Genomic DNA, 12756 nt, shown 5'->3' on the forward strand with positions numbered 1-12756 from the left:
GCCTTGGCACATTACACCTCTGTGCGTTTTGACCTACCCCCTGTGGTAGGTATCCCGGCTCATGGAGGGGTTATGTTGATGGCCGGGATTATATTTACTACGATCCCATCACATTGCACACCGGCCTGCAGGCAGTTGCCATCCGAATTACTCTCCCCACTTTTACATTTTCCATTTGTACCATTTACACTCCATCGTCGTCTGCCGTTACCAGGGCAGACATGATGCAAATTATTGCTGAGCTACCTGCACCATTTTTGTTAACTGGAGACTTCAATGCCCACCATCCCCTTTGGGGCTCTCCAGCATCCTGCCCGAGGGGCTCCCTGTTAGCAGACCTTTTCAGCCAGCTCAATCTTGTCTGCCTCAATACTGGCGCCCCTACTTTTCTTTCGGACACATCTCACACCTATTCCCATTTAGACCTCTCTATATGTACTACCCAACTTGCACGCCGGTTTGAGTGGTATGCACTTTCTGATACATATTCGAGCGACCACTTCCCTTGTGTTATCCATCTCCTGCAGCATACCCCCTCTCCGTGCTCATCTAGTTGGACCATCTCCAAAGCAGACTGGGGGCTCTTCTCTTCCAGGGCGACCTTTCAGGATCAAACCTTCACAAGCTGCGATCGTCAGGTCGCACACCTCACGGAAGTCATTCTCACTGCTGCTGAATATTCCATCCCTCACCCTACTTCTTCTCCACGTCGCGTACCGGTCCCCTGGTGGACCGCAGCATGTAGAGACGCTTTACGTGCTCGTCGACGTGCTTTACGCGTCTTTAAACGCCACCCTACAGTGGCGAATTGTATCAATTATAAACGATTACGTGCACAGTGTCGTTGTATTATTAAAGAAAGCAAGAAAGCCAGCTGAGCTGCTTTCACAAGCACCTTCAACAGTTTTACTCCTTCTTCTGTTGTCTGGGGTAGCCTGCGCCGGCTATCTGGCACTAAGGTCCACTCACCAGTTTCTGGCTTGACGGTCGCGAATGACGTTCTTGTGGCCCCTGAGGATGTCTCCCAATGCCTTCGGCCACTTTTTCGCAGAGGTTTCAAGCTCCGCTCATTACCACCCTGCCTTCCTCCCCCGCAAACAGGCAGAGGAGGCTAGGCCACCTAACTTCCGCTCCTCGAATCATGAAAGTTATAATGCCCCATTCACCATGCGGGAACTCGAAAACGCACTTGGCCGGTCACAGTCCTCCGCTCCAGGGCCTGATTCTATTCATATTCAGATGCTGAAGAACCTTTCTCCTGCGGGTAAAGGTTTTCTTCTTCGTACTTACAATCACATCTGGATTGAGGGACATGTTCCCGCATGCTGGCGCGAGTCTATTGTTGTCCCGATCTCTAAGCCGGGGAAGGACAAGCACTTGCCTTCCAGTTATCGACCCATCTCGCTTACCAGCTGTGTCTGTAAAGTGATGGAGCGAATGGTTAACTCTCGTTTGGTTTGGCTGCTCGAGTCTCGACGCCTACTTACCAATGTACAATGTGGATTTCGTAGGCGCTGCTCTGCTGTTGACCATCTGGTTACCTTGTCGACCTTCATTATGAATAACTTCTTGCGGAAGCGCCTGACTGCGGCTGTGTTCTTTGATTTGGAGAAGGCTTACGACACCTGTTGGAGGGCGGGCATTCTCCGCACCATGCATACATGGGGCCTTCGCGGTCGCCTCCCTCTTTTTATTCGTTCTTTTTAATGGATCGACAGTTCAGGGCACGTGTGGGTTCTGTCCTGTCAGACACCTTTCGCCAGGAGAATGGGGTGGCACAGGGCTCAGTTTTGAGCGTCGCTCTCTTCGCCATAGCGATCAATCCAATAATGGATTGCCTCCCAGCTGATGTATCAGGCTCCCTTTTCGTGGACGATTTTACCATCTATTGCAGCGCGCAGCGTACATGTTTCCTGGAGTGCTGTCTTCAGCGTTCTCTTGACCGTCTTTACTCCTGGAGTGTCGCCAATGGCTTCCGTTTTTCTGCCGAGAAGACGGTCTGTATTAACTTCTGGCGCTATAAAGAGTTTCTCGCACCGTCCTTACGACTCGGTCCCTTTGCTCTCCCATTCGTGGAGACAACAAAATTTTTAGGTCTTACATTTGACAGGAAACTTAGCTGGTCTCCACATGTGTCATATTTGGCTGCCCGTTGTACCCGTTCTCTAAATGTCCTCCGTGTTCTCAGTGATATGTCGTGGGGAGCAGATCGAACCATCCTACTTCGCCTATATCAGTCGATCGTCCGCTCCAAGCTGGATTATGGGAGCTTCGTATACTCCTCTGCACGGCCATCCATCTTACGCCGCCTCAACTCCATACAACATCGGGGTTTACAACTTGCGATTGGAGCGTTTTATACTAGTCGAGAGTCTTCATGCTGACGCTGGTGAATTGCCACTCACCTACCGGCGCGATATACTGCTTTGTCGGTATGCCTGTCGGCTACTGGCAATGCCCGACCACCCGTCTTATCGTTTCTTTTTTGACGACTCTCTCAACCGTCAATACGGGTTGTATGTCTCTGCCCTGCTACCCCCTGGAGTTCGCTTTCGGCGCCTCCTTCAACACCTTAATTTTTCACTCCCTGCAACCTTTCGAGTGGGCGAGAGCCACACGCCAGCTTGGCTCCAGGCTCAGGTTCGCGTTCACCTTGACCTCAGCTCGCTCCCAAAGGAGGTTACTCCCGGTTCGGTCTACCACTCCCGTTTTGTCGAACTTCGTTCGAAGTTCATTAATATGACCTTCATTTATACAGATGGCTCTAAGACCAATGACGGGGTCGGGTGTTCTTTTCTTGTCGGGGCACAAAGTTTCAAATACCGGCTCCATGGCCATTGTTCGGTATTCACAGCTGAGCTCTTTGCCCTCTACCAGGCTGTTCTTTACATCTGCCGCCACCGACATTCTGCTTATGTCATCTGCTCCGATTCCCTGAGCGCCATCCAGAGCCTCAGTGATCCGTACCCGGTTCACCCTTTCGTGCACCGGATCCAACGCTCTCTTCAGCGGCTGGTGGACGTCGGTTCTCCGGTTAGCTTTATGTGGGTTCCTGGCCATGTTGGTATCCCTGGGAACGAAGCTGCAGATGCCGCGGCCAAGGCTGCGGTCCTCCAGCCTTGGACAGCTTCTTGTTGTGTCCCTTCGTCAGATTGTAGCAGGGTCATTTGTCGGCGCATTTTATCGCTGTGGCATGCCGATTGGGCTGCACTTACAGACAACAAGCTTCGGGCCTTGAAACCTCTTCCCACGGCTTGGACGTCCTCCTCACGCCCTTCTCGGCGGGAGGAGGTAGTTTTGGCCCGGTTACGAATTGGACACTGCCAGTTCAGCCATCGCCATCTGCTGACGGCTGTGCCGGCGCCGTTCTGCCCTTGTGGGCAATTGCGTGTTTTCCGTTTCGTTGCTGTTTTAAACTTGTGACTCGCGGTGCATTCCTAACGTAGTCCGGGCGCTAATGACCATTGAAGTTGTGCGCAAAAAAAAAAGTCACAGTTCCATTCCACCTGGTTAATGCTGGTTACACATGCACAGCACAGAGATGTGACTGTCTTACAAATGATCACCAAGTGGGTTACTATATTACATAATACCACCCTTCTATAATACACTCAGTTTATTTTACACAAGTCATATTTTAGACAATCTAGCCAGTTATTGTGAGTTCTTATCGTCCAACAACAACAATGAAGATTCGACTACCTCTCGCTGTTCCCTGAAATGAAGAATGTCATATTCACTATCCTTCCTACCTGCCCTGCAGTAGTATTCTGCCGCCTATCAAACCTGCAAAATACCCTCGCCCATCCCTACACAATCCCCGCTCCCAACCCCTTACCTTACGACCCATATCACTGATCACTGTAATAGACCTAGATGCAACACCTGTCCCATACATCCTCCCACCACCACCACCAAGTCCAGTCCAGTCACAAGCATCACCTATGCCATCAAAGGCCGGACTACCTGTGAAACCAGTCATGTGATCTACTAGCTACGCTGCAACCACTGTGCTGCATTTTACGTGGGCATGACAGTCAACAAGATGTCTGTCTGCATGAATGTCCACTGACAAATTGTGGCCAACAAACAGCTGGACCAGCCCCTTGCTGAGGACCGCAGCCAACATGATGTTTTTCATTTCAGTGACTTACTTCACAGTATGTGCCATCTAGATCCTTCCCACCAAGACCAGTTTTTCTGAATTGTGCAGATGGTAACTCTCCGTGCAATACATTCTATAGTCCTGTAACCCTCGTGGTCTCAACGTTCATTACTCATTATCCGTACCCATATAGCCTCTTTCCTGCTCCCATTCCAGCACTAAGCAGCCCTCTTCTCCACCAGTGTACCCACAGTCTTTTTACTTCTCCCATTTTCCGTACCCCCTCCCTCTGATTGCACCTAGCTGCCCTACCCTCTCTCCAGCTCGTCCCTATATGCTCCCACAAGCAGCACTTCACCATCCCTCACCCCTACCATGCTACCCCTCCGCCTCTCCACCCCAGTCTTCTCCTTACCCCCGCCATCCAGTGGTTTCTCGAATCACACGCTGCTGCTCGCAGTCTGGCTCAGCAGCCAGATACTGTGGTCACGTGTGTTTGTGGGTGTGGGTGTGTTCTATCACCAATGAAGGCCATGTTGGCAGAAAGCTCACTTTCTGACGGTCTCTTTGTTGTGCCTGTCTGTGTCTCAGCATCTCCGCTATATGGCAAGTAGCAAGTATCCTTTTCATAAAATTGTTACATTCCATCCTGCATTTTCCATTGTTTGATTTTGTTTTCTTGTCTTTCTGTTCCAGTAACTTTTTCTCATCTTCTTTTTGAAATTAGTGTACAATCTTCTTCCTTTTTCTTCTTCTCATGTTATTTTTTGATCTTTTATTCCACCCAAATTCCTCCTTAGATGATTGAACAGTGGAAAAACATTGGGTACACAGTGTGGTGATCCAATGGCAGTGTGTGGGTATTGCAAATATCCGGTGAACGTTATCTGCCAGCGTGTGTAGTACCAACAATAAAATTTGGAGGCGGTGGTGTTATGGTGAGGTCATGTTTTTAATGGAGGGGGCCTTTCACCCCATGTTGTTTTGCATGGCACTATCACAGCACAGGCCTACATTGATGTTTTAAGTGACTTCTTGCTTCCCACTGTTGAAGAGCAATTCAGGGATGGCGACTGCATCTTTCAACACGTCGAGCACCTGTTAATAATGCACTGCCTGTGGCGCAGTGCTTACACGACAATAACATCCCTGCCTGGACTAGCCTGCACAGAGTCCTGCCCTGAATCCTGTAGAACACCTTTGGGATGTTTTGGAACGCCAACTTTGTGCCAGGCCTCACTGACAGACATCGATACCTCTCCTCACTGTAGCACTCTGTGAAGAATGGGCTGCTGTTCCCTAAGAAACTTTCCTGCACCTGATTGAATGTATGCCTGTGAGAGTGGAAGCTGTCATCAAAACTAAGGGTGGGCAAACGCCATATTGAATTCCAGCATTACTGATGGAGGGCACCACGAACTTGCAAGTCATTTTCTGCCAGGTGTCCGATTACTTTTGATCACATAGTGCAGTTCACTGCTGTCTTGATGTCCTTCGATTGCCACCACATGCCCCATGGAAGCCCGTCTCAGTGTACCCCATAGCATAATTGTACCCTCACCATCGCACATCTGTGGTGTGGTGTATGTTTCATGCACCCATTCACCTAGATGACGGTGTGTAAGGACCCAACCATTAACCTGCTGTAATAAGAAGTGTGATGCATTTGACAGGCAACATGTTTCTGTTGATCCAATGTGAAAACTCAATGTTGCTGCACCCACTGCCATCATAATTGGCAGTGTCGTTGGGTCAACACAGGAACACGTGGAGGTCATGCGATGTTGAGCTCCTTGCTCAATTATGGCCTTCGAACAGTGTGCTCTGAAACACTTGTGCCTCTACCAGCATTGTACTCTGTCACCAGATCTGCCACAGATGGCTGCCTACCGTGGATTACACAGTGGGGAATCCTCTGACCTCTGTGCTTTGTGTTGAGATGGGGTCGTCCACTAGCATACGGTCTACTCATTATTTTACCGCCCCTCAACCACCTTTCATAGATGCTCACAATGGTGTACACCAGCAGGTGACCAGTTTCAGATAATTCTCATTTCCAGCCGCAGCACAGCAACAATGTGCCCTTTGTCAAAACCACTTATATCAGTGGATTTCAACATTTGCAGCCCATATCTTCCCTATAATGACTGCCCATTAGTCCCTCTTCTGCTTACACTCTTTTCTTACTGTGTCACGTTTCCGCAGCACTGCCAGGAGACATTCAACCTTGCAGTGGGCAGTGGTCAGAATGTTTTGGCTCATCAGTGTACCTCATTAACATTAATTTCAAGATGAGAAGAATGTTGTCATATATCAGAAACTATTTTAACGTTTAAATTATTTTTGTCTTGTGACATTTGTACATCAACAATGGCATCATGAATTGTTGAAGTTGGTTCAGTAACGAGATTAACTGTTTAAGATTAATTGAAACTGAAATTAACCATCTCAAAATTTTTCTGTCAAATTTTTGGTGTCTGGTGCTTCATTTCCTTCAATATTTGCATGTTTTCCTCTAGTTTGTGCTCAGTTTGTGTGTGGGGTGGGGGGGTTCTTTGTTTGTTTCGCAAGCCGCGACATGGTCGTGAATGGAACAGTAACCCAAAAATGTAGAATTTTTTTTTTTTTAAGTCTGTGGTCACAAACTTGTAGGTCCTCAGACTACTGGTTTCAGTCAGCAGTGACCATCTTCACATCTGCACACATGTCTCTCCCTTGTTCATACGTGCACAGATCTGAATATGATCATTGCTGATTGAAACCAGTAGTCTGAGGAGCTTCAAGTTTGTGACTATAGACTTGAAATAAGAGAAATTTAATCTAATTTGTTGTTCATTTTCCTTGTGTTTGCATTCGTTTTATGCATGTTTTCATTCATCTCTTTTAAATATTACAGAATCGTGTAATTCTATCAGCATTTACAATGGTAGAATCGTTCATCATAGAGTTTTGGTTTCAACATACTAGCATTTGAATTAATTTACATTCTCCATCACAGTTGGGTGTGATAGTTCTTTGTTATCAATTTAACCTACTACACATACATCATTTGCTCCAATTTCTTGACTATTACTGTCCCTCTCAACAGTTAAGTCACTGTTAACACATCCTTCAGCTATTTTTTGAGATTGTTATTTCACATTAAAAATGTACAAAATTGCAGAAAAATTAAAACTATTTAAAATTCATCCAGCGAAATATCACAGTTCACACTTTTCCTGTCTACTCATTGTTATAAAAGATTACATTTGAGGTGGTGCCAAAAATTTTAATTCAGACTTAACTATTTGTCCTGTTGCGATTGGATCACGTTTATGAAGATTTCTCCACTCGGCCAGTTATATGTATTCCGTCAGATGCATATTATGATACAGACAATTAACTATTCAACAATAATTATTGTTTGTTATTGGAATTTTTCCTTCTTCAAAAACCAGTTCACTTTACACTTTGATATAGAACCTTTTCATATACCACAAAACATAACAAATTCCTTCGCACTGAAACTTCAGGTGTACTACAGCCGTGCTACGAATAATTACACTGAACATAATCTTGAGATGGCTGCATTTCATCTCAGTTATATTGAAACATACACACAGAGGAATGCTGCCAACCAACTAGGGCTGATTATGCCCAGTGCACGCACAGCACAATAACTTTGTAGAATGAGTTAGTCACAGCCAAGGCATGCAGCAGAACTTGAGTGGAGTTACCAAAGAAAGAGAGATTGACAAATTAAAGCTTTGAGTTGGTCAGTGAAGTATACTTGGATGGCTCCAACATCAGTTGCACTCATCTGTTGACTACGTAATTGTACAGTTCTGAAACCGGCTCCTGTCGTCATCGACACAGTTTATTTGCTAACACTATTTTTTATTTACACAACTGCAGGCAGTACAGCTTGCTTATGTTAACAATAGGATTGTAACTGCTACTTCGCTACAATGTTGTTAAATCACATAGGCTGGGAAATATGTGCTGAAACAATTATACAGTCTGTCCAATTTCTTCATATTCTGTCGGCTGAGCACAAGGATGTGAATGTAACAATGGGTAAAGCAAGTAGAAAAGATAGGAGGGTATACTTTTCTTACTCGCACCTCCAGCCTCGATTTCACTCTCATGTAGGTATACTTTTCTTACTCGCACCTCCAGCCTCGATTTCACTCTCATGTAAAGATAGTATACATAAATGTTGAGGTAAGGCTTTCTTTAAACCTAAATCAAAGTAATATAAATTAAGTAAAAAAGAATGGCAACTATGTACATTAGCAACATTTGTATATTTAATTTCAGGTTACCTGCTTTCGTAATCAAGACAGCTATGTTGAATTTAATGACTATTTTGAAAAGTGACGATTAGTTTTCCATTTTGTTCTCACCAATTTCATACAAAAATAAATATTGTTTGTAGTTCAACAAATGTAAAATACTTCTCAAATCAGTGATATAAATTTATCCCCCATTGAAGAGAAGATAATGTTAAATCAGATATAATTTACAATCTTTTATTATGAGCTTTATATATAGGATGTTAAATACACGTAACTTACATTATTACAATATGAGTATCAAAACAGATTGCTGCTCACTACATTGAGCAGGTCTTGTACAATAGACAGGCATATGTAATGGTAGATTGTTAGATTTTTGTTTTATTGTCATTCTGTCTTCCACATTCTGATAGAATAATTTTGTTTGTTGGGGTTGTTTCATTTTTAGACAACAGTTAAGCAGAGAAGCACTTTATCGAGATCACTACCATACTGTACATATACAAGACAGTATAAAAAATTGAAACAGTTCTTGTTTCTTGGGTCAGTTAAAATGTGTTTTTTTCACTACACACACTTTGTAACCAAAGTGTAACCTGGAAGCATGTATATTAGTAATGGGTCTTTTGGTAAGATTACAATTCTATTCTCGAATTTATAAATGACCATGCTCCCACTGGTGCTAGTTTAACTTCATATTTTTTAAAAGATGAATGAAGTATGTTAAAATGACATTGTACCACATTTTTATTTCTCTAACTTCTCATTGTAGGTTTCTGACAGAATGTCGACGCCTCCGGCTTTTGGACTTGAGTTTTTGTGATCAGATACAGGACACCCAAGTAGCTCTGTGGAGGCACATTTTTCCAAATGTTAGCATCAAGCGCAGCTCTCAGAATAGTGGTTATATTTCTCCAACATACTGAAAGGTAATTATATGTCAATATAGTTTTTCACAGCAACATTCTTGAATAAATGTTTCAGAGTTCTTTCTGCATCAGACTTGTCAGCCTCAAGTGTTTTGATGACTTTCTCCATCATCATTATCAGGATATTTCATTAGGCTATTAGATATTTTAGGTGGCTGTATACAATCATCACATATGTCAGCCAACTGAACTATCTAACATCCTACTGAAGTCTGATGACGGCACTGGAAGAAGTCATCAAAAGCTCAAGATTGACAAAGCTGACACAGCGAGAACTGCTTGAAGTATTTATCTGAGGTAATAATACGTTTTTGATAGCATGTGTGAAAAGAACACATATTATAATCATATTCTGAGTTTAACTGCTGTAGTAGTTTTTGTTGTAAGTCCTATGAGGTACAATTTTATGAGGGGAAAAATATATTTAATATAGAGAGCAGTAGATTTATATTTAAAATATAACCATTCAAGCAAGTATCACTGAATTCTTTTTATTGGGCAATTTTTCATGTCCCTTTAGGTACTAGACATTATGAGTCTTGTTGTGTTCACTTAATAAATTCCGCATTTTGACATTACAGTTGTATCTACCCAATAAACTCCACATTTTGACATTACTGCTTTATATAATTTATCTACAGAACTTAAATTATTGTAGAGAAAGCTTTATTTTGTGTTGTTGTATGATAAAACATGGAATGGATAGCTTAATTTTTATTTTCAGATTTTAAAAAAGTGTTGCACTATAAGGCTGTTAATTTAAACAAAAAATTATTTCACTGTTTTAAATATACAAATAAGTTTCAAAATAACTGAAATACGCCATCACTGAGAGGCAGTGATACTGCTTGGTTGGAGTCCAGAATTGAGGGCAGAACAATTTTCCATTACACTATACAAGATGTTAGCGAGGCCAAATAGAAGATTCTCTCACTTTAAATAATTGCAGATAGTTAATTTGGCGTTACGTGGATCATATGTGCCACTACCTCCCTGTAAACCTGCATCCATGATCTTGCTGTCTCTAGCGCTTCCTCGCTCCCAACGTACGATCCCAAAATCACCACCTCATTCCTTATACACCTTATCAACTATACACCTTATCAACTATATCCTTATCCACACCTACATAAACAAATCTGCAGAATGGTCATGGACACCTGAATGTCCACAATAGATCTGCCATGCCATCTCCACACACTCCAACACCTATAAACTAGCTGCAAATGGGCTCCATCCCAGCACCCAATATGACTGGGACAACTTAATCACATCTTCCACCAGGTCTATACATTGTTCCCATAAATAAGAAACATTGTACCCAAAATCCATCCCACCTCCCACAGTGTGGTATTTTGCTGACCCATCCACTTTATGAAATATTCTGGCCCATTGTTATCCCACACCTACTCCCAACACCTTTGTAGTAACATGGGACATATTCCTGTAGAACATACAGGTGCCAGTCCTGCTGTATGTAAATACCCAACACATTCTACTCCAATTCCATCACAGCACATGCTACCTTATCAGAGGCAGGTCCACCTGTAAAATCATGTTGTGACATCTACCAGCTGTGCTGTAACTTCTTCTGCATGGCTTTTTATGTGGGCATTAGTGTTGCTCTTGTTTGGCACTTATTAAATTTTTCAAAGGCTACGCTCCAGTTTGATTCCTTCCTATGTATAAATGGGCTGTTTCTAATATAGTCTCAGTAGGACAAGTGTAAGGAGTGCCGTGCCTCTCGTTCTTCAAATTTGAGAACACCAGAAAAAGAAAAAAAGAAAAACCTACTTTGCGAAGTATTATTTCTGCCTGATAAACGGATTCACTACCTAATATGCACATCTTGTTACTTTAGTAACCTTAAGTGAAAATGGTCACATTTTATAGATCACACTGGTCAGATGGTATGATGGGCCAGCAAACCTAAGAGTCTTACGACAGGTACAGAGAAGGCAGAGCAAGCTGAGCCTCTTTACGATCCAACTAGGACCATCTCTTTCAATTTACACTTTCAACAGACAGTAGCAGTCATAGCAAGTACAATACAATATCTTTATCTTCAGTTTGTTTTGGAAGATAATTCATAATTTATTTGCTCAGGTATTTCTCTGATTGAATAACTGGCAGCAAACTGTGGTGTGTCAAATAAACTTCAATGGTTTTAGCATTCAGTTTGCAGATGTATAAATTGCGTTTGCTTCAAAACATCACAGTAACTGTGTGGGAAGTGATGATTTATTGGGAAAGAGCATGAATCCGACACAGGAGCTACAAAACAGTTCATCAAGATTAGAAGCTTTGTATCAGCAGTAAAAAGACACTGCAAGATTGTTGGAGATTAATAAAGGAAATAGCACATGATAGTTCTTCGAATATCAATGCTACTGAATTAAGAAGAAAGCTTCTGTTTGGTCACTCAGTAATTGAAAAGAGATTTGTGGACCATTTTAATCCATAATGGGGAATAACTTGGGACAGAGGTGAGATGCAGCAAACTGTTTTAGATCAAAGTTGGAAGTATCAAAGAGGGTCACTAATTGCTGCTAATGACCATGACCTTGAACATGATTTTTGAGGTGATTTGGAGGTTAAAGTGATGATTTTTTTTTAAAATGGAAACCCTAATATTTGATTTAAGATTTGCAAAGAACGGCAAATTTTACGTATAATATGATACATTATTCAAGGTAATGGCAAGATTTTGGGAAAAAAAATGAGCTGTAGACTCAGAGATCTGGCTATACCAGACATGAAAAATTATCAGAATGCTAGGTCTTGAACTGATGTTATTAAATTTCAAACTGCAGCTCAATACAAAAATGTCAAAGAACACTTGGGTTAAGTGCATGTGTCATGAATCATCAATTTTAGCAATATTAAAAGGATAGATTGCTACTAACCACATAGAGAAGGTGCTGCGTGGCAGACAGGCACATTCAAAAAGATTGCTAGGTATTATTTAACTATCAGACTTAGTCCTTCAGGCATAGACAAAATAAAACTGTCACGCATTCGCACATGCACAACTCATATGCACTGGGCCACTGTCGTCTCCAGGCGCTAAGACCTTAGCTGCCTGCAACGTAATGCCTCCTGTGTGTGGTGAGTAACAAGCTATCCTTTTCACAGTGTTGTTATACCATCACGTATTTGCATTGTTTGAGCCCCAGTTTCGTAAGTAGAACAAGAGACAAGAAAGAATTGTACTTGAATATTTTTTACAACTAACTATGGCTTCTCTTATTGATGTACCGTCTCATACAGTGCTCCAGGCCTTAACTGTCATGCAAGGTGGATGGTGAAAACTATTTACTGGTTGAAATAATTCATGTTCCATGAGAAATTGGAATTATCATGTCAAGAAGATAATATAATTTGCCATATTTGTTTTTTCTAGCCACTGTGTATATCAAAGCAAGATTTTAGGCCTCTCCTGAAG

The 12756-nt window shown here is 42.6% G+C and overlaps 1 protein-coding gene across 1 annotated transcript in view; it reads left to right on the plus strand.

The window, feature by feature from the left end:
• LOC124605573 (F-box/LRR-repeat protein 4) overlaps positions 1–12756 on the plus strand; it is a 164898-nt gene that overhangs the window by 126719 nt on the left and 25423 nt on the right. The window contains exon 12 of the mRNA XM_047137350.1: positions 9155–9311. Coding sequence (XP_046993306.1) covers positions 9155–9308 — 154 coding nt within the window. The 3' untranslated portion in view covers positions 9309–9311. The remainder of the gene's footprint in view (positions 1–9154; positions 9312–12756) is intronic.

The sequence above is a fragment of the Schistocerca americana genome, chromosome 3, assembly GCF_021461395.2.
Source record: "Schistocerca americana isolate TAMUIC-IGC-003095 chromosome 3, iqSchAmer2.1, whole genome shotgun sequence".
Taxonomy (NCBI): Eukaryota; Metazoa; Arthropoda; class Insecta; order Orthoptera; family Acrididae; genus Schistocerca; species Schistocerca americana.